Source organism: Oncorhynchus mykiss, chromosome 2 (genome assembly GCF_013265735.2).
Source record: "Oncorhynchus mykiss isolate Arlee chromosome 2, USDA_OmykA_1.1, whole genome shotgun sequence".
Classification (NCBI taxonomy): Eukaryota; Metazoa; Chordata; class Actinopteri; order Salmoniformes; family Salmonidae; genus Oncorhynchus; species Oncorhynchus mykiss.
The window spans coordinates 78,922,631-78,945,521 of record NC_048566.1 but is presented as its reverse complement, the minus strand read 5'-3'; the positions used below and the strand labels follow the sequence as shown (position 1 = coordinate 78,945,521).

The window sequence follows — 22,891 nt, the reverse complement described above, 5'->3', positions numbered from 1 at the left end:
ACTTAAGTGGCTATAGGCTATATAACATCAGCCAACAGGGTTTTAGTAAGTGCTGCTAGTGTGTGTGTGTGTGTGTGTGTGTGTGTGTGTGTGTGTGTGTGTGTGTGTGTGTGTGTGTGTGTGTGTGTGTGTGTGTGTGTGTGTGTGTGTGTGTGTGTGTGTGTGTGTGTGTGTGTGTGTGTGTGTGTGTGTGTGTGTGTGTGTGTGTGTGTGTGTGTGTGTGTGTGTGTGTGTGTGTGTGTGTGTGTGTGTGTAGATGGGCCCAGGTAGCTGCTGTGGTTGGTGATGGAGGATCATGTGTCTCTCCTCCACCTCACACTCCTCTCCTCTCTTATTCACACTCCAGTGGGACTGTGGGTGTCACATTCTACTTCACACTCTGCGCTATCCTGCTAACACCATACACACACACACTGGCATGTGTGCACTAACATGCACACTGGCATAACACCTTTTTGTTCTCTGTGCATGCACAAATACACACACACACACACAAACACCACTCATTGAATGTCACGCCACAAATAAACTTGCATTATTCATTGAAAAACTCACATGTACTAGACACAGCGCACACACACTTCTTAAGGCTCATGTCACCGGTATTCACTCTGAGGGCCACTATCTAAAAACATCAACAAGGCAGCCTAAGCAACACATATCTTATGCAAGTGTGCATGTGTGTGTGATCTTTCATGTGCTCCTTTAGAAGATGACAAATGGTCAGTTTTTTTTTTTAATCTCTCAGGGATTCACTGGAATACATAAAAGGTCATTTTACAACAAGAAAGCTTCTGATAACCATCGCAATTTAATGTTGGGAGTTGCCATAGCAACCCGTACATTGTGGTTTTGTATTTTGTTCCCCTCTACAGACGTGGGCCTTTAAATGGAAAGGGTAGTGCTGCAAAATGAAAGCTTTTCAGATGAATAGAGTTTCTGAAATGACACAATCTGAATCATAAAAATGTGTTCTCCCACGTCAAAAAAATGATCTAAGATAATGTTTTTTCATAAAAGATGCAACAGACAGTGTCTGGTTCTATAATGGATGTTGCTGTGGACTAGCTGCCTGATTACTCTGGTTGAGTTCAGTTGTAGGTAGGAAGACTTGCAACAACACACAGCCTAGCAACGTTTTGAGTCAATACTGGACAATATTGGTGTTGTTTTCTGCATTGACCATCACCCCCAGTACAGATGTAGGATCTTAATTTGATCAACCGGTTGCAGGATAACTTAACATTTAATTGTGTATTTGAGGTTTTAAAAGGTTTCTGAAGTTTGTAATTTCCCTTACGAAAAATGTATTAACCCAGACAAAAAAGTCCATTAATTATAATTCACATAATAATTCACATTTTCTGTTGCTGAATGATTATTTTCCTGCTGTAGCAAACTGGCTCAAATTAAGATCATACATCTGTACCAATCGCAGACTAGTATACTGTAGTACCAGGACTGTGATCTTAGGAAGTGTACTGAGTGAACTTTCCTGGTTAAATAACATGAAATACGCATATAGTGTCTGTAAATAATGGTTTGTCTATTTCTGAGTGTGTTTGTCGGTGTGTGTCGGTTTGTCAGTGAAGTATATGTACACACTGTGTTTGCCTACTCATTCATTTGAAAGCAGTTATCCTCAGCATTTTCTGATGACATTGAAAAGGAGCCAGGAGAGGATGTACTTCAACTATCTAACAAGGGAATCAAGAGGGTACCGCTTTAAGTATTCAAAAAAATGAGATCCTGTTTAACTCAGAACAGAGAAGGGAAAGAGGGGAGATGGTAAAATGGGGGAGATTGTAGCTTTCTGGGCATGTAGTAATATAGAAGAATAGGGAATGAAAAATGGGAGCAAGCCTAGTGAATCATACAGTATCGCATAGGGCTCCAGTGCACAAAACAACAACAATAGGTTAGTCTGACAGCAAACTTCAGTGTGTACGGTGGTATAAACAGTTTGCTATCTTCTCCTGTGTTGCATCTGCCTCCAGGGATGCTCTTGCTGATAATCTTGTGGTATCCAATATTTTACCAATACTTCCTACCAAGTCCATGTACTGTACTGTGGCCTCGTGAGCTCAGTACAACTGTTTGACTCAAATGAAATCAATTTGGTCACATGCGCCGAATACAACAACCTGACAGTGAAATGCTTAGTTACGAGCTCCTAACCAACAATGCAGTTTAAAAAAATATGGATAAGAATAAGAAATAAAAGTAACAAGTAATTAAAGAGCAGCAGTAAAATAACAATAGCGAGACTATATACAGGGGAGTACCGGTACAGAGTCAATGTGCGGAGGCACCGTTTAGTTGAAGTAATATGTACATGTAGGCAGAGTTTTTAAAGTGACTATGCATAGAAGTTAACAGAGAGTAGCAGCGGTGTAAAAGAGGGGGAGAGCGGGCAATAGTCTGGGTATCCTTTTGTTTAAGTGTTCAGGAGTCTTATGGCTTGGGGGTAGAAGCTGTTTAGAAGCCTCTTGGACCTAGACTGTCACCCCCGCACTTGGTACACCGGTACCGCTTGCCATGCGGTAGCAGAGAGAGCAGTCTATGACTAGGGTGGCAGGAGACATTGACCATTTTTAGGGCCTTCCACTGACACCGCCTGGTATAGAGGTCCTGGATGGCAGGAAGCTTGGCCCCAGTAATGTACTGGGCCGTACGCACTACCCTCTGTAGTGCCTTGCGGTCAGAGGCCGAGCAGTTGCCATACCAGGCAGTGATGCTCTCGATGGTGCAGCTGTAGAACCTTTTGAGGATCTGAGGACCCATGCCAAATCTTTTCAGTCTCCTGAGGGGGAATAGTTTTCATTGTGCCCTCTTCACGACTGTCTTGGTGTGCAAACTATGTTAGTTTGTTGGTGATGTAGACATCAAGGAACTTGAAGCTCTCAACATGCTCCACTGCAGCCCCATCAATGAGAATTGGGGAGTGTTTGGCCCTCTTTTTCCTGTAGTCCACAGTCATCTCCTTTGTCTTGATCATGTCGAGGGAGAGGTTGTTGTCCTGGCACCACACGGCCGGGTCTCTGACCTCCTCCCTATAGGCTGTCTTGTCGTTGTCGGTGATTAGGCCTACCACTGTTGTGTCATCGGAAAACTTATTGATGGTAATGCCTGGCCGTGCAGTCATGAGTGAACAGGGAGTACAGGAGGGGACTGAGCACGCACCACTGAGGGGCCCCCGTGTTGAGGATCAGCGTGGAAGATGTGTTTTTGCCTAACCTTACAACATGGGTTGACCCATCAGGAAGTCCAGGATACAGCTGCAGAGGGAGGTGTTTAGTCCCAGGGTCCTTCGCTTATTGATGAGCTTTGAGGACACTATGGTTACCTTAGTGTTCTTGGGCACAGGCATGATGGTGGTCTGCTTTAACATGTTGTTATTACAGACTAGTACAGGGAGATGTTGAAAATATCAGTGAAGACACTTGCCAGTTGGTCAGCACATGCTCGCAGTACACATCTTGGTAATCCATCTGGCCCTGCGGCCTTGTGAATGTTGACCTGTTTCAAGGTCTTACATGATCACACAGTCTTCTGGAACAGCTGGTGCTCCCATGCATGTTTCAGTGTTATTTTCCTCGAAGTGAGCATAGAAGTAGTTTAGCTCGGCTGGTAGGCTTGTGTCACTGGGCAGCTCTTGGCTGTGCTTCCCTTTGTAGTCTGTAATGGTTTGCAAGCCGTACCACATCCGACAAGCATCACAGCCGGTGTAGTATGATACAATCTTAGTCCTGTATTGACTCTTTGCCTGTTTGATGGTTCATCGGAGGTCATAGCGGGATTTCTTATAAGCTTCCGGGTTAAAGTCCCGCTCCTTGAAAGCGGCAGCTCTAGCCTTTGGCTCAGTGCGAATGTTACCTGTAATCCATGGCTGCTGGTTGGGGTATGTACGTACGGTCACTGTGGGGACGACGTCATTGATGCCCTTAGTGATGAAGCCAATGACTGATGTGGTGTAGTCCTCATTGCCATCGGAGCAACCCCGGAACATATTCCAGTCTGTGATAGCAAAACAGTCCTTTAGCTTAGCATCTACTTCATCTGACCACCTTTTTTATTGATCTAGTCACTGGTGCTTCCTGCTTTAATTTTTGCTTGCATGCAGGAATCAGGAGGATAGAATTATGGTCAGATTTGTCAAATGGAGGGCGAGGGAGAGCTTTGTATACGTCTTTGTGTGTGGAGTAAAGGGGGTCCAGAGTTTTTTTCTCCTCTGCTTGCACTTTTAACATGCTGATAGAAATTTGGTTAAAGGTGATTTAAGTTTCCCTGTATTAAAGTCCCCGGCTACTAGGAGTGCCGCCACTGAATGATCGTTTTCTTGTTTGCTGGCAGGCCATGAAACCAAATTGAACAATTGTTAATGTGTTTTGTCATTTGCGTCGTGTGTAGACTATTTAAAATATGTTTAAACAATTAATTTGGTCTTGTGGCCTGTCATGCCCCCCCCCAGGAAGAGAGAGAGAAAGGTGTTAGATGAAAAGATGAGTAGGTACAGTATATAACACAGTCAACATGCTAATTAAAACAATTGTCCTGGAGGAAACATATACCTCATATTGTTGAGGAGGGAGAGAAAGAGAAAGTGTGGGAAAGTAAGAGCAAGCTTGAGACAGAAAAGGGATGTGCGTGTCAGAGAGAGAGAACCCATATGAGAGGTAGACAGCAGGAGAAGGTGGGAGCAGTGTATCGTAGAACACAGACGTGTTGTGATTCTCTGTGTAGTTTGACTAGTCAACATCTGGAGGGAAGCATTCTGTTACAGCGAGACGAAACCAGGCAGGGTTATCATCGTCACGGAGCGGACACAGTAGCAATGGAGAATATGTAATGGTCTGTAATGGGCCACGATGGTTATCAGAGCACTGGCGACGTACGGCATCCATTTCAACTAGCAGCTAAAGGTCAATGTAGCGGTCTCCAGGCTGGTAGAATTGTGGGTCTTACACAAGGCAGACCTATTGGTTGTGAAAAGACAGTCGATGTCTGCTTTGGTGTTTTCTGGGACAGAGAGTTTTTTTAAAGTTGGAATAACTGGGCACTGGGACTCGGTACCTGGGGATAACACTCCCTCCTCCTTTGTCTGTGGAAACACACACATACAGAAACAGATACAGAAAAGAGCAAGTGCACAATCTCTCTCTCTCCTTTCTTTCTTTGAGTGCCGGTGTGCTTCCCAAAGCAGATTTCCACCCTGTATCTCTGTAGAGAGTACTCCCACACATACACACTCTAGAAATTACTGCACACAGAAACATTATTCATGCAAACAGTCAAAAGACTGAACACAACATGCACAAACACTACAGGAGTGTTCATGCTCATTTTTTGTCTTTCTCTCTCTCTCTCTCTCAATTTCTCTCTCTCTCTCGATTTCTCTCTCTCTCTCTCTCTCTCTCACACACACACACATTCACTCACACATACACACACTGCGACCGATCGAAACACACAGTGCAACAAACCTTGACACCCCGGGGTAGTGTTCTAGGTTTGGTGTCAGCTCAGTGGAGATGCTGGAGGGTGATAGTGGTGAGCTGAACAAAGGCTGATGAATCAGCTGCTTATCAAACTCCAGCCCCTCGTATGACCTGTCAACGCGGCAGCAGCAGAGCGACATTATCACCCAGCACCACCGCAGTGCCACATCACAACTCCTCATCCCCCAGCCGCAGCCCCACTCCCGTCCCACTGCAGGCAGGGGCCCGCCGAATCACGTGGCATTACAACACACACTTCAGCAAGGTAAAAAGGTAGAAGACGTCTGTTCCTCCTCTCCTTTCCTCCCTCCCTCCACCCAGAGAGAGAGAGAGGGACAGCGTGACGATTGTCATGGCATGTTTAATTCAGCAGCCTCCCGACAGTCACTGTCACAGTGGCGATTTATGTGTTGTCGTGGCGTTGTGTTGCCTCCCACCTCAGCATCAGCATTCGGCGGTGGAGGGAGAAGGCAACCTTGAGTGGAATGTAGGGGCAGGGAGGAGTAGAGTGAGTGGAGGGAGCCTGTTCTTAATTACCCTGCCATAGAGGGTGTGTTAATATGCGCACCACATAGCACACATCCTCTCACTAGTCAAACATCCAGACAACTTTTTTATTTTTTTACTATTTTCACTTTGTGTGTTGTTTTTTTCCCGCTTTGGATTGAGCAGGGCCGTTGAGGCAGATTGCTGATTCGTTTTTCTTTGTTTGAATGACATGTTTGAGGTGAGGTTGTTATCGTGGTAGTTTTTATACTGTAGATGTGAATGTTTTCTGGTTGCTTTCCCCCCTAGCCTCCACTGAAGGTATTTATGTGGTTGTGTCCTGGTAGTAGGGGTGTGTTTTTATTAACAGGCATGGATGGACAGGCCACTGGATTTCTCAAAACACTTCAATTGCATTCTGTCCAGTGCTATCCTGAAATATCATTGGGGGGGGGGGGGGGGGTTAACTGCAGGAGTTGGCATGCTTTTATGACACACGCTTTACAAGATGCATTAGCACACATAAAAGTTTATTAGTCATCCAGCTAGCAGCTAACACTGTGGAGCTGTCAGGTCCCAGTGGCAGTGTCTCTGCATGTTTCTCTTTCTGTTCCTGTCTCAGCTACTACTACAGGAACCACAGACACTGGGACCAGGCATATACATATTCTCACAGCTCTATTCTGTTCTGTCTGGTTCATTATGAGGGCATGGATTGTATGCTCAAACATGAAAAGTTATGTAATCAATGATATCCCCAGTGGTTAGTATTCAGGGCAAATTCTGTCAGTCGATTAAAAATATATATTTATGAGAGGACATGTGGCACTGAGGGACAGGGGACATTTATCAGGAGAAGAACATTTTGACAGCAGCACACAGGCAGGCAGAGAAGATGGTATAGGCTTCCTGTGTGTCCTTCAGACTAGGGCTATGTACGTGTGGATGACAGGACTATGGGGGGAGTATTCACATGACAGAAGGCTTTGCCTAATAGCCAGGCTGTCACTTCTCCGCCACACTCTCTCTCTAACTCTCTCCCTCTCCCTTTTCTGCAACCATATGTGCCTCTGCCATCTCTCCATCTCTGACGAAGGGAGAGAAGGTGAGAAAGTGATTTCCATAACATCGAGCCGAGAGAGTCCACTCAGACAGCATTCCTAAGCATTCCCGGACAGCTTGCCTCTGCACCTGGGTGATTCTTCAATGGTGGTGGCGCCAGTGATCAGCCGTTAGAGAAGGATGGAGGGAGGGAGGCAGATGTGCCAGTCTTCTTACCCCTTTCTCTGTGTGTGTGTGTGCGTGAGTGAGTGCGTGAGTAAGTGCGTACCATGTTTGTGGGCGGGAGGACGCTGTGACCAATCACTCTTCATAATGGCCCGGCGCCTATACATCTCATAACATACATCACATGGGCCTGATATTCATATCACACCAGGGGGAGTTCCCCTCTAGTAGAGCAAGATTGATGGCTCTTAGAAGCGCATTCAAGAGAGGAGGGAGGGTGGGGATGGGGGATGGTTTTACTGTTATCTATCCCCTGTTAGCTATTGATTTCTCAGCACAACAGAGGTGTGGTTTAATAGAGGGATAGATACAAGTTTATCTCCATTCTGTTTTTCTCTCTGCTGTCCTTGAATCTGAAACTTTTCGGAGAGAAGTTTAAGATATATTTAGAGCAGTGGTGAAGAAAGAGGCTTTTTCAACTGAGATGAGGAAAATAAACCTGGTTTAAAGTTTGGATCCTTGGCAAGAAGCTGGAGAAAAAAGACAAAGGTTCCTCCAAACTCTGCTCTCCTCGGGAGAAATGTCAAAGTTAACCGCAGAAAGATCCAAATACTTTATTTTACTCCTGATTGGCATAAGACTTTCTTCTGACACGTTTTGCCACCCATTTCAGGTATGCTGCCCACACAAACACTCACATTCAGGGAGCGCTAACTGAGTGTGAAGGATTTTGTTCCAGTGCTTCTCCGAAACACCTGATTCAGCTAATCAAGGTCCATCTCTGCTATAATTAAATGGTTAAAGTTATGATCAAATGCTATGGTTACACTACAACACAGTTGGCAGCATTGGGCTGCGACACCGGCACTTGGTCACATTGGAATTCCCATGACCCCCTCGTCACTCCAAATAACTTTTTCTCCATTCAACCACATGCTACAGCTTATCATTTCCACAATGTTCCAGAACCCAGTGTGACCGTTCTGTGACCTCCCAGCAGTTCCATAAGAGTGACTTGTCCAAGCTGGTTATAGCCTCTGCTCTATTACCCTCTGACACAGGGTGGGACTCTACACTCTACAGTCATCGGCTGTGTCCCAAATGGTACCCTATTCCCTTTATAGTGTAGTACTCTTGACCTGGGTCCATGAGGCTCTGGTCAAAAGTAGTGCACCAAATAGGGAATAGAGTACCATTTGGGACGCAGCTTACAGTCATCGTCTGGGAGGTGGTGAGTGGTACAATACCATACTACTCCAGGCCCTGTTCCCATATGCAGTCCCAATGAAACCCAGGACCAAATGGCTTTGCACACTCCGGGGACAAGTCTTTATAGTGCATCGTGAACACAGAGGGCTCCAGTACTATGCAAAGCCTTGGTTGTTATGGGTCCTTCACTTCCCTATTTCCTGTCTGCCTGGTGTGTTCTGCAGGCTGCTTGCTTGGGGGATCCCGGCACATTGGCCTACATTAAACTACAGCAATACTGTAGGCACTGATATGCTCCATTTCTCCATCTGGCCCCAGATAGAATAATGGTGGAGAATGAAACGAATCTCATCTTCTTTTCAGGCCTCTTCCACAACTTCCATTAGAGACTCTCTCTCTCTCTCTCTCTCTCTCTCTCTCTCTCCTCTCTCTTGTTTCTCCTCCTCTTTCTATACCTAGGCCTCCACTTTTATGTTGTTTTTCTCTCTCCCCTCTCCGCTCTTCTATAGGAAGCTCTTTAGAAACTAATGACGGCAAATAGGATTTTAACGACTCTGGAGGTGGTATGGGAGGCAGGCGCAGGCTCAGCCCAGGATGTACTCTAATTGTTTATCGTCTATTTACATCTCTGTGAAGAATGGCTTTATGGGGGAATTATCAGCCACGTGACACATGCAACACAAACAGCCCTCCCTGCTGAGCCGCTTGGCCGCTTTGTGTCGTTCTGTTTAGCCCCAATTTCTATTTCACATTACTAATTAATGAGCGATTTTATTTCTTCACCCTACGCAGGCGGCAGCATTTCTCGATGCAACTCTCCTCAATTAATTCCTCAATTGCCCCTGTGGCAACAGTGATTGATAAAGCACTAAATGAACCTATGTCAGATTGACTCTTTACCATGATTAATACTCTTATCAGAATATCTCTTTGTTCATTCCTGTAAACGATTAAGGCAGGTGCGTACATTGTCGACGCACACAGGAAATTGGCTCTTGGTTGATAACAGCTGTAACACTGCTTCACACAATCTATCTCCGCAATGAATATTCAGATTGGATGAACATCAACTAAGCTTGATTTAATTACACATCACTGACCTTATGTGTTCCAGCGTTGTGGTTTAGAGCCGGTAGCACACAAAGGCATATTCAGGCTATTGTATGCTACATGTGGTGGGTAGATTGCATGGATATCTTCTTGGGCAAGTGAGTGGTAGTATCCATTTATAATGTACATTTTTACGTAATGGCATGCATGAACATGAGCTGGAATCAGGGCCGCTGGAGGCTGTGGATCAGTAAGCTAATGATATGGATTCTTTCCCTACTATACTGAGCCGCGTTTTGCACACATCAATCACTTGCAATGTAAACTACAGGTAATAAGAAGCAGCAGCTCCCTCTGCTTCTCTGCCTGTAGCGAACAGATTATATCTTACACGCACCGTGCCAGTGTAATCATAGGTGCATTATTTACCTATGTGAAGATGTTCTCCTGGAATAGACTTCAGTCACCATTAACAGTACAGTACTGTATACATGTATGTATGAGGGAATGCAGTATCAATATTGCTGTGATAACATGGCTAGTAAAATAGATTGGTATATATGTGTACAGTACCAGTCAAAAGTTTGGACACACCTACTCATTCAAGGTTTTTTTATTTATTTTGACTATGTTCTACATTGTATAATAATAGTGAAGACATCACAACTATGAAATAACACATATGGAATCATGTAGTAACCAAAAAAGTGTTAAAACTAATCAAAGTATATTTGAGATTCTTCGAAGTAGCCACCCTTTGCTTTGATGACAGCTTTGCACACTCTTGGCATTCTCTCAACCAGCTTCATGAGGTCACCTGGAATGCATTTCAATTAACAGGTGTGCCTTGTTAAAAGTTAATTTGTGGAATTTATTTTCTTCTTAATACGTTTGAGCCAATCAGTTGTGATGTGGCAAGGTCGGGGTGGTACAGTATACAGAAGATAGCCCTATTTGGTAAAAGACCAAGTCCATATTATGTCAAGAACAAGCAAAGAGAAATGACAGTCCATCATTACTTTAAGACATGAAGGTCAGTCAATATGGAACATTTCAAGAACTTTTAAAGTTTCTTCAAGTGCAGTCACAAAAACCATCAAGCGCTATGATGAAACTGACTCTCATGAGGACGGCCACAGGAAAGGGAGACCCAGAGTTACCTCTTCTGCAGAGGATAAGTTCATTAGAGTTAACTGCACTTGAGATTGCAGCCCAAATAAATGCTTCAAAGATTTCAAGTAACAGACACATCTCAACATCAGCTGTTCAGAAGAGACTGCGTGAATCAGGCCTTCATTGTTGAATTGCTGCAAAGAAACCACTACTAAAGGACATCAATAAGAAGAAGAGACATGCTTGGGCCAAGAAACACGAGCAATTTGAGATTTTTGGATCCAACCGCTGTGTCTTTGTGAGACGCAGAGTAGGTGAACGGATGATCTCTGTATGTGTGGTTCTCACCGTGAAGCATGGAGCAGGAGGTGTGATAGTGTGGGGGTCATTTGCTGGTGACACTGTTATTCAGAATTCAAGGCACACTTAACCAGCATGGCTACCACAGTATTTTGCAGCGATACGCCATCCCATTTGGTTTGCGCTTAGTTGGGCTATCAGTTGTTTTTCAACAGGACAATGACCCAAATCACCTCCAGGCTGTGCTATTTGACCAAGAAGGATAGTGATTGAGTGCTGCATCAGATGACCTGGCCTCCACAATCACCCAATGTCAAACCAATTGAGATGGTTTGGGGTGAGTTGGACTGCAGAGTGAAGGAAAAGCAGCCAACAAGTGCTCGTCATATGTGGGAACTCTTTCAAGACTGTTGGAAAACCATTCCAGATGAAGCTGGTTGAGAGAATGCCAAGAGTGTCCAAAGCTGACATCGAGGCAAAGGGTAGCTACTTTGAAAAATCTAAAATATAACATTACTGAACTCTGTGAATCACTTATTTGGGCTGCAATTTTTGATCCTGGTAATTCTAATGGTCGTATCTTCTGCAGCTGAGGTAACTCTGGGTCTTCGTTTCCTGTGGCGGTCCTCATGAGAGCCAGTTTTATCATAATGCTTGATGGTTTTTGCGACTGCATTGACTGACCTTCATGTCTTAAAGTAATGGCAGACTATCATTTCTCTTTGCTTTTTTGAGCTGTTCTTGGCATAATATAGACTTGGTCTTTTACCAAATCGGGCTATCTTCTGTATACCACCCCTATCTTGTCACAACACAACTGATTGGCTCAAACACATTAAGAAGGAGAGAAATTCCACAAATTAACTTTTAACAAGGCACACCTGTTAATTGAAATGCATTCCAGGTGACTACCTCGTGAAGATGGTTGAGATAATGCCAAGAGTCTGCGAAGCTGTCATCAATGTAAAACTCTCAGATATAAGTTGTATTAGTTGTTTAACACTTTTTTGGTTACTATGTGATTCCATATGTGTTATTTCCTGGTTTTGATGTCTTCACTATTATTCCTAAATGTAGGAAATAGTAAAATAAAGAAAAACCCTTGAATGAGTAGGTGTGTCCAAACTTTTGACTGATACTGTATGTGTTACATCATATGACAGGCTCCCATCTGGGTTGCCTCCCACAATGTTCAAATGTTCCGGCTGAACAGTAATAGAACGTCAGTTTGGCATAGAGCATGGCTCCCCAACCCTGTTCCTGGAGAGTTATCGTCCTTTAGGTTTTCGCTCCAACCTTAGTATTTTAATAACTGCATTTCGCAAAGTTCTGACATGTCTGCTTCATGATTTGTTGGGAGAGTTGTTTGTCTGAAGAGGGCCCACCCCAGATGTATTTTTTACCCTTATTGAAGTTGCCAAAAGTGTCCGTCATTGAAACCAGACCCTAATCACCACTGAAGCCTAGGGTCATGTTTCTGAGACTCCTTGTAGATTCAGGATGTGATTGGTGGCTAGACAGCTTTTTGTTTTTTCTCTCTCTCTACTGCAACTCAGTCTTCAGATAGCTTTATCAAAGGAATTGTTGAAAATAATGTTCTGGGAATTATGTCAAGCAACGCTCTGAATGGTTTGCGCTGATATCTCCTTTATCATGGAATAGTAACTCTACTCATGTCTTTTTTCCCACTGCGGCTTTGTTTAAGGCCGTCTGTTCTGTCTTTGTCTCTATTTTAGTGGGTGTGTGCGTGGGTGGGTGGGTGTGTACTGTGCATACAGTATGTGTATGTGTGGTGGCTGCTGTGAAGTGAAGAGTGAGATGATGATGAGTGAGTGGACTGGCCGGCAGGTGTTCACTCCCTGTCAGGTCGGGGAAGGTTGCCTCAGCAAGCCGCTTCAGTTTACAATAAACACTCTAACGTCAATAACAGCTGTATGTAGAAAGATCCACTTACTGAATAGCTATTCACAGCTCTTATCTAGAGGCGATGTGGTGGAAGCATACATTTACAAAATCCTCTCTTCCTTTTCAACATATGAAACTCTACGCGCTGACACAGACACACACACAATCTCCAATTGACATCATAGCAGTTCCTCCTGCTTCCTCTGAATCACTCTGACAGAGAATCCATTTCCTCCTCAGGGTTCATGTGAAGCAGTGATGTCTCTCTCTCATTCCCTACATCCTTCCCTTCCCTCCCTCCATCCACTCCTTCCACTCTGCATTTCTTCACATCACACTTCATCCCCAGCTGAGATTCTCCATGGCAGGATGATTGCAGTAGAAAGTGCTGGGGACTGGCACAGGGTTTCCCAGGGACAGGTGGATGAGCAGGGGCCATTTCTAAATTACAAATTTTCCAAAGAACAGCTGTCGGATGAATGGTGGAGGACTGATCTACTGACATTAACCAGAAAAGAGAGAGAGATTGGGATGGTGAGTGGAAGAGAGCGGAAAGGAGAGGGAAAGAGAGACAGAGAAAGGAAGATCAAGAGACCGAGAGAGGAAAAGAGAGATGGTGTCCTGCAGGACAATGGTCAATTAGACCCAGTGGAGCATTCGCTGTGATAAGACATATTACCCATCATACCCCTGGTTCCGTTTTCCACAAGGGACCGCCATCTGCCCAATGTAAAAAATACTATAGTGCCTCTGAAGTCTGCAAAAACACAATAGTGAATGCTGTAGTATTTACTGCAGTATACTGTTGAATTTACTGTTTTTAATCGCACCCTTCAGCTATCCTCAACCCCTCCCATTTATCTCTGAAGGTCATCCAATTTTGATTTCTAATTGCCATCTTTTTTCAACTGTGCTGTGATGTTTTAGAAAAGTTTAAAAAACCTTTCTATTCTCATAGTTTCTACAGATAAACATTTTTGCTAAGATTGTTGTATAATGGATTAAGACACACCCAGGAGTGCTATTTGCAGAGTTAGCTCCAGGTAAATGTTGCAATTCTTCAGTCATTCCTGAACCTGTGACCAAAAACAAGCTACATAAGGGCAGTACCAAAACAAGTGACCTCGTGATTCTCTTTTGTTGCAAAATCCGCAGCGCTGATAGGATTTACTGTAGTGTTTTTGCTGACTTTCGTTTTTACTGTAGTGTTTTGGGGTACATTTACTAAAGTGTTTTATGATCTTTGATGTAGAAGTGGGGGGCTTTCTCCTTGAGGAAACCTACTGGAGAAAGACTAAAAGAGCAACTGTTCCATAGCCTATAGTTAGGACTAGGTTGTGAATGGAGAGTTCAGGGCTTCTCGAGGGAACACAATATGACATATACTTGGCATGTAAGTTTCTCAGTTATGGGTTGCACACATTGGGATATGGGGGAGGGGAATGGGCAGGGTATATGCAAATTGAATAATGTAGTATTTACTATAGTTTTTAAAAATGTAGTGTTTTTGCGGACTGTAGTGTTATTGTGGACATTTCTGTAGTATTTACTACAGTATACTACAAAATTATATACTAAATACTACACATGATTGGGGGATACTACAGTGTGTAGTATAGTATTCTACAATATACTACAGTTTACTACAACATTTTATAGTAAGTACTGTAATATTCTATAGTAAACTTTAGTTTTTTATGAGGGTGGACTAACTCTTTCTTTTCTTGTTCTCTTGATAACCCGCACTCATTCTTCATCACTCATGCTTTCTCTCATTCTCTCTCTCCCCCTTTCTCCTTCCTTCCCTCTACCACTCACCCTCTCGATCGGTCCATGTCTCAGAGCTGTTTGTGATGTTAAATCCTCCCGGGGAAGCTACAAGTTTTACTTAATTAAGTCGTGGCAGAGTGCACTGCTTACTGGAGAGTTAGGATAAGAGGCTGTCCTGGGGGCCCTATCAATATCCGTTAAGGATCCTCTCTCATTACGCCCCCCCTCCTCGCAGGGTTTTGGGGCCCCTGAGAAATGGGCCTCTCTCTCTCTCTGCCTAAAGTTATCAAGTAGGGTCAGTCGGCGGCCCTTCCTTTTGGAAATGCAAATGGCGATATTTATTTAACCCACGGATGACTGCCATGAGTGCCTTTCCTCTGCATCTCTGTTCCCTCACACAGGTTAGCATTTTTCATCATGAATCTTGTTCTGGAGGCAGTTCTGCAGAGTGGTCACTAACTGGCACAGCCACGGTCTCAACCCCCCTCATCGCTGTTTCACCCGTCCCATTAAGACCATCCGAAGTACCGCATTCTGATTGATTATGCCTGGTGCAATAAGGCTAGATTTGTCACACCAACCTTCGCTTTGGCTGCCCCTCCTGTCCAGCTCAAGCATTCAGCGTCGCCGGCCTTCTAGCTGCTGCCGAACCTGTTGCTGGCAAACGCCCTACAGTCATCAACTCCAGACTGGTCTCGTCATCATTACACGCACCTGGTTCCAATCCCCACTCTATCACTGTATATATACTCAGTCATTGTATATGTTGCTTGTTTTCCTGAGAGGAATCTCTCCTAGTTTTTCCTGAGTACTTTATTATTTTGCACTTTGGGTTTCGTCACGCTTTTCTATATGGTGCTTTAATAAATCTCAGTAGTTCTAAACCTGCGACTGCATCCTGCCTACTTCTCTCTACACTTGTGACAAGATTGAGGAGGCAAGGCTGGAGCGTGATGGGCGCATTTCCGGATGATGACTTAGAAGCCCTGCGGTTTCTAGGCCAAGAGCAGGGAATTCAAACTCAATCAGGGCACAGCTCGCTCCCCTCCTCCCTCTCTGCATCTCTCCCTCCCCCATTCCCTCTCTGTCTGTCTCTATAGACCTCAGCAACAACGCCAGAAAAAGAACAGAGAGAGAAAAGTGTGTCGGCAACATGGTGCTTGATCCTCCTCTCTGGTTCCTCGCGGGGCACCTAAAGTTTTCCAAAATTAGTGATGGGTTCATTTTAGGGGTGACTGGCTAGGCATTTCCAATTTAACCAGTCAGTGGATATTAGTATGATTTGGAGACGTTTGACACTTTCAGCTATTTTTTCCCCCTACAGCACTCTCTCTCTCAGCATTGTCTCTCACACACACACAAGATACACATCCGACCCCACCCATTTAGACCTCATCTCTCCGTCCATCACCCAGGAGCCCCAGGACTGTCCCAACCCCACACTCTGCAGTGAGCTCCGCATTGGGCTTTTCAGCTCAACCTGCCCCCTATCCATGGGCCACGGTCACAAGCAAGGGGAGGAGGAAATGATTGGTTGTGATCAATAATGCATCGACTACATTAAAGCCCATAAATAAGAAATGGCTGGTAAGAACCCGGAAAGTCCTCTTTAAGATAGCACTTCCCCACAACTCGACTGTTCTAACCAGGGCAGAGCAGATGGAGAGATGGAGAGGTGGTGGAGAAAGAGAGAGAGAGACAGAGAGGTGATGGGGAAGTGTGCTTGCATGTGCATGTGTGCATTTCCAGAGAAACAGGGAGAGACAGGTAAAAAGAAAGAGGTATTCTAACCTTGTAGGGAATATTTATCTCTTTATTCTGACATTTCTTCCATGTTAACTCTATCCCTGCTTCCTCTCTTTCTCTCTGGACAAAATGGCCTCTCTCCTGCGGGTCGGATAGAATATACTGTATAAGTTATTACATCCATGGCGCCTAGGGTTGAGCCAGGACAATTGCAATAGAAATAGTTAATTTATCAACGTAGGGGAGCCATGTAAATATATTTGTAATTATGTCAAACAGCAGGGAGACTTTTTGGTTGACTGGAGATAAAAGATGAAATTGCCTAACACAAAAAAAATCCTTTCTGAGTTTCTCCCTTAACTCAGCTTCTCCCCTCATGTCTGACATGAGGGAATGGTGTGTGTGTGTCTGTGTGTGCGTGTGCATATGTGTGTTTGTTTGAGTGTCTACTCTTTGATGATGTGCCCTTGTTGGCTGAGAGGTGGGTTGAGGTGCAGCACCAGAGGGCTTTATATCTGCAGCCAGAAGAGAAGTATGCACATAAACATAACAGAACATACACAAACACTGCAGAGCATACACACATGCGCACTCACACATACATACACTCACTACAGAGAAAAACAAACAAACACACACACACACACACACACACAGGTGGGCTTAGTAGGGCTCAGAGGTAGCTGCATGCCTTCTCCTGGTTAATGGATGTGGTGCTCTACTGCCTGAGACAGCACCTCAGTCTAAGACTGGGGAGCAGGAGAGTGAGGAAGGACAGAGGAATGGGTGGTACAGGTCGTTAAAAGAGGAGAGAACAGGGGATAGGCTCTTTGACCAGATCCCAACAAGAGAGGATAGGAGAGAGAGGGGAGAGAGGGATGTTTGGATTCAGACAGAGTAAGCGCCAGCAGAGATGTGGTCTTTGGGAGGGGAAAGGGGGTAAGAAGAGAGAATGGTTAGAAGTACAGAGAAAGATCAGTTAGCAGAGTGGGGAGATAGAACGTTTGAGGGGAGTAGGAGTAGGAAGTGGTTAGAAGGAAGGGAGGAAAGGATAGAGAGAAAAAGAGGAGGATAAGTGTGCAGACGTGAGGAGGAGTATGTCTGTTTCTTGTCTTCTCTCTCTCAGGGAGGACAGGGAGAGGTAAGAGGAGGGATGAGAGCAGAAGGATGAGAGCAGGAGGGGAGAACTAAGTATTTTTGCTCTCCCTTCTCTCTCGTTTCTGTCGTTCTATCACCCTCTGAACATTGTCCAATTAAGGGATATGATTAGTGCAGCCTGTCCCAATTGGAATGGAATCTATTACACTCTCTCTGATTACTACAGGCTCCACCAATTTGGCAATCACTTTATCTGCGTCACTCGACAGCCACTAAGTAGAAAGATTTCTATACAAAATGTAAAAATTAAGACTTGATTGGTGACATGTAGTTTGTGCGTCTGTGTGTGTTTGTGTGTGTGTGAGAAAGAGAGAGATTTTCTTCTCACGAAGATGTTCTTGCGTGTCTTGTTCCATCAGACTCCCTGAGCCGAGACGAGACCCCAGGGACTACGGAGAGGGCAGGTCCGGATCCTCAATGGGACACGCCCCCTGACAAATCAACTCCCACACCTCTCTCTCCTCCTACCTCTGTCCAGGAGACCAACACTAGAAGAGAGTCTCCTTTCCTCTGCATGTCTGCTGACGTTGGAGTGACCTTGAAGAAGGCTGCTGGTGGTATAACAAAATGGATCTTATTGCTTTCAGAACTTTTAAAACTACAATAACTATTTTAATTGAGGAGCATGATATCCATGCAATCAATTTCCATCAGAGTCAGTTTTCACACCCAATCAGATCCTTGGCTGGTGAGCTTGGCTTAGAGAGGACTGTGGGTAGGAAAGCATAGCGGCTGAGTGCCTGCTAAAACCCAACTGAATAGAACATGAAATCCTGAATGTGACACGCTGTGCTTTACTTTAATTTCTTCTGTATATTTTGTTTTGACAAGCAGCCTTGAAAATAGAAAAGTTGACTGGTGACAGGACTTAGATCAGAGGAGAAATATAGAATGTACAGGACAAGGTGGGTGTTCCTGTTTTATACTCTAAAGGGAAATGTATTACAGGTGTCTCGAAAATCTTCCTTGACGTATAAACACAAGCTAGCACTCACCTCTCATCTCCTCTCCTCTTCTTCTTCTACCTCTCCTACAAATTCTTTGTGTTTGTCAGATCAATCAGATGAAGCATTGACACATAATTAATTTGTGAGAGCCTCAGAGTACATGCTAGGTGAAAATCAAAGTGTATTTTGCCTGTAAGTAATATTCCTCTGTGCAGTGTCAGCATTCTCTAATACCATGCCTCATTACCCGAGACAATCTGCACAGACAGTACAGTCCTGACTCCTGATGACTAACTTCACTCAGTATTGTCTTACTCCATCATGTCTTTCAATATTCACATACAGAGGGTGTGTGTGTGTGTGTGTTTTGTTTGTGATGTGATCTAGAGACAAGTCTTAATGTGAAAGGAGAAGGTGACCTTTGACCTAATCAATATGACTTGAGTTGTGAACAAGACTCAGCCCTACCCAATGGGATCATGTTATTTTGTAGCAGTCATATAATGATTTATAGAAAAAGATGCATTGATTGTTTCTATTCAGCAATAATGGTAAGAGTAAAGAGGGTGAAAGGAAAATAGTCAAGACATTAAAATGATTACATTTTTGTTGTTGCCTTAAATTAATGAATAAATGAAATACATATAATGGTTTCAGAAGCCTATTGTCTCCCTTAGTAATGTGTTACGCAAGCTGAGTCCTGTGAAGAGGTGTCTTCCAGTCCAATATCAATCAAATGTATTTATAAAGCCCTTTTTAGCTGATGTCACAAAGTGCTGTAAAGAAACCCAGCCTAAAACCACAAACAGCAAGCAATGCAGATGTAGAAGCACGGTGGCTAGGAAAAACTCCCTAGAAAGGCAAGAACCTAGGACAAAACCTAGCGAGGTACCAGGCTCTGAGGGGTGGCCAGTACTCTTCTGGCTGTGCTGGGTGGAGATTATAACAGTACATGGCCAAGATGGGCAAACATTCATAGATGACCAGCAGAGTCAAATAATAATAACCACAGTGGTTGTGGAGGCTGCAACAGGTCAGCACCTCAGGAGTAAATGTTAGTTGGCTTTTCATAGGCTAGCATTCGGAGTTAGAGACCGCAAGTGCGGTAGAGAGAGTCGAGAACATCAGGTTCAGGACAAGGTAGCATGTCCGGTGAACAGGTCAGGGTTCCATAGCCACAGGCAGAACAGTTGAAATTGTAACAGCAGCATGACCAGGTGGACTGGGGACAGCAAGGAGTCATCAGACTAGGTAGTCCTGAGGCATGGTCCCAGGGCTCAGGTCCTCCGGGAGGGAGAGGGAGAGAGAGAGAATTAGAGGGAGCATACTTAAATTTACCAGGACACTGGATAAGACAGGAAAAATACTCCATATATAACAGACTGACCCTAGCCCCCCGACACATAAACTATTGCAGCATATGTGAGGGCCATTCCTTCTCGCACATGATAAGCAAACTTTGGGAGGGAGAGAGGAAGGAGTAGATGAGCTGGGTGAGTCTTTCCTTTTTCAAGATTCATGGCACCGTTTCATTCAGATAGGGTTGGGTGAATGGAGGAAATGGGAGAAGGAGAGGTTCTCTTAAATTCTGTCTTCTAGCTGCTAGCACCTTTTAAATGCAGTCAACAGCCAGGGAGAGATTCCCTTAGACCTCGCCAAGAAGGAACCACTCTCATCCCCTCACAGCCGTAATCAAAAACACTGTCTCATCTTTCGCTCCCCCAACTTTCCTTTTTATGCCTTCACATAATCGGGGCGCAGCACGCACTGCGGATTCACACCTGCTTTCAAGCGGAGATGGAACGCTCCATTAAGTGTGGTGCTGCTGTCTCAGCAGACCTCCCAATGTCTTTGCTTTGAGATGTCGACGGCTAGAAACTCATTTAACAATTGGTTATGGTTAGCTGGAGCTGGAGTGTATGCGGTTCTGCATTCTCTCTCCTCACCTGTTTCCCTTTATAGAAATAATGGGCCTTAATGACTCACTGTAGGAGGCATTGATCCCCAGGCCTGGCTAAACCACTGCTGAGTGTCAGTGGACCAAAGCACTCAAACCCTTTTAGTGGGGACGTTTTTCCTCTGCTAAATAGATTTTGGCCAGAGAAAACACATAGAGGGAGAGGGGTTTTCATGCTATCAAACACGTAATCATTAGCCTGTCATACGTGTTTCCTCGATCGTAGATTCCGACGTGATCAAAGCAATAATAACAGGCCTGAGGAGGAAATGGAGAGGAGAAGATAGTCTGATCTAATTTCGCGAGAGAGACCACAAGGTTCCCACACCCAATTACACCTGTTCTCCCAGGCTGGACTCACCTAGCTAAACATGCATGCCTGCACACAAACACACACACGGATACACACACCGGCACAGATTCACACACAAACACACACACGGATACACACACCAGGACAGATTCACACACAAACACATACACATCCATTAGACCTCTGTCTTCCCGACAGGCAAAATAGAGAATATGTGTGTTTGTATTGACAATAATGAATTATTTTGTAAGATTAAATTAGCTACGTGACGGGGATGCTAGTGGTGGGTGGCTTTAATTACTGTTTTTAATAGACCCTTTGTCTCTCTATGTCATTAAAAAAAATCTGTAGGCTGTGGTTTCAGAGTAGCAGAGCAGCTCAGACGCCCACCTTCCCACTTTGACATGCTTTAATGATTCTGCTTATTGGCATCAAGCCTTGAGTAGCAGGAGGAAATGGTAATTATGTTCAATGTTTAGACCAAACACTGCAAGAGGCTCAAACCTGGTTGTACGGCTGCACTTTTCAATATGCGGCTGCACATTTGTGTTTGCGCGTGCGTGATGTCCTGTCTAAGATAGGAGCCGTTTATTTGAGGAGACCCACCTCTGCCTAGATTGCATAGTGCCTCACAGGTGAAGGGAATGTATTGCCTGTCTCAGGGTAAATGCACTTTCCGATTCACCTTTCCCCAGCCCCCTTGAGCAGACACACACACACATTCTCGGGAGATAAGGATCAACAGCAGGATTCCACCCTGCATTCCTTTGGCTCTTGAACCCTGCTTCTACAGACAATGAAGTCCTTTTTCCTACTGCATCAATTCACCAATTGTTCAGAATGCAACAACCATTTTTAATAAAAGAGGCTGAATATCAAAACAGTAACATTATTCACGTGTTGTTGATCACTGAGAAGCTTGGATACAATAGTGATTAGTTTGAATTAGGGTTGTCAAACTATTACAATAATTAATTGCGATTAATTTTAGGATTTTCTGTAGTTAATCACAATTAATCAATTTAAAAAGCAGTGCATTGAGTTACAGGCATACTATGCTTTTAGTGTAAGGGAGAGAAACACAAAACATTCTGTATCAGAATGTTTATAATAGCATTTTCATCATAACCAACACAAAAGTCACTATAATACAGCCATTAATCTAACTGCACTGTCCGATTTACAGTAGGCTTTACAGTGAAAGCATGCCATGCGATTGTTTGAGGACAGCGCCCTACATCAAAATACTTTTTTTATATCCTTAAAAGTCTATTTAGTTGGCGCCATCAATTTGAGTAATCCACTCGTTCAACATGCAGACAAAGGATTCCAAAAGCTACCTCTAAACCTTGTTAAAACAAGTCAAAATACGTTTCTATTAAATCCTCAGATGCCCTAAAATGTAATTAAACTATAACATTTCATACGGAAAGAAGTATGTTCAATAGGAAAACGATATTAGCAGGTGCGTGTCCTCTAAATACACTGATTTCTAAGTCTGTGTCCCTGTATCAAAACTCATTATTCTTCCTCGTTTGGGAAGAAACAAGCCTGAAACCTGGAACAAAGACTACTGACATCCAGTGGACGCCAATAGGAATTGCATCCTGGGAGCTAGATTACATGTTTTACCTATACGTTCCATTGGAAGAGCATGGGCTCTCAAAAAACATTTCCGGTTCGTTTTTCTTTGGATTTTCTCCTACCATATCTATTGTGTGATAGTCTCCTACATTATTTTAGCATTTCTACAAACTTCACAGTCTTTTCTTTCCAATGGTACCAATTATATGCATATCCTGGCATCAGGGCCTGAGCAACAGGCAGTTTACTTTGGACACGTCGGTCAGGGGGAAAAAGAGAAAAATAGACCCTATCCTGAAGAAGTTTTAAAACTTCAGGCATTCTAAATTTGAGTTCTCCCAATTTCTGATTAGATCTAGCCTAGGCTACTTATCCATGTTCTTCAACATGATGAACTAGTCACAAGCTACTACAAAAAAAAGTAGCTAAATGGAATGGATGTCCTGTTGTAATTAAAATCATTAAACTGATGATACACTTGCAATTTTTTGGGCATTATTGCAGAGCAATGTTGCTAGCAACGGGGTGGGGTATAAGACCCTGGAGCAATGAGGAACATCAACTTTAAACTACATTTCCCCATTTATTTACTTATCTCCTATAGCCTGTTGACTGACACATCTGTACT

General features: G+C 44.0%; 1 protein-coding gene and 1 non-coding gene across 5 annotated transcripts in view; one reads left to right on the top strand and one right to left on the bottom strand.

Annotated features, from left to right (window-relative positions):
* The window catches only part of LOC110497088 (tripartite motif-containing protein 44), a 71,812-nt gene extending 52,741 nt beyond the window's left edge, over window positions 1-19,071 (top strand). For all 4 annotated transcript variants that reach the window (XM_021573099.2, XM_021573094.2, XM_021573104.2 and 1 more), the window contains exon 6: window positions 17,822-19,071. In XM_021573099.2, coding sequence (XP_021428774.2) covers window positions 17,822-17,897 — 76 coding nt within the window. In that variant the 3' untranslated portion in view covers window positions 17,898-19,071. The remainder of the gene's footprint in view (window positions 1-17,821) is intronic.
* On the bottom strand, window positions 14,046-14,099 carry LOC118944149. The gene has a single exon (XR_005039456.1). It is a non-coding gene; the product is annotated as a U7 small nuclear RNA (small nuclear RNA).
* Window positions 19,072-22,891: the final 3,820 nt, after the last annotated feature.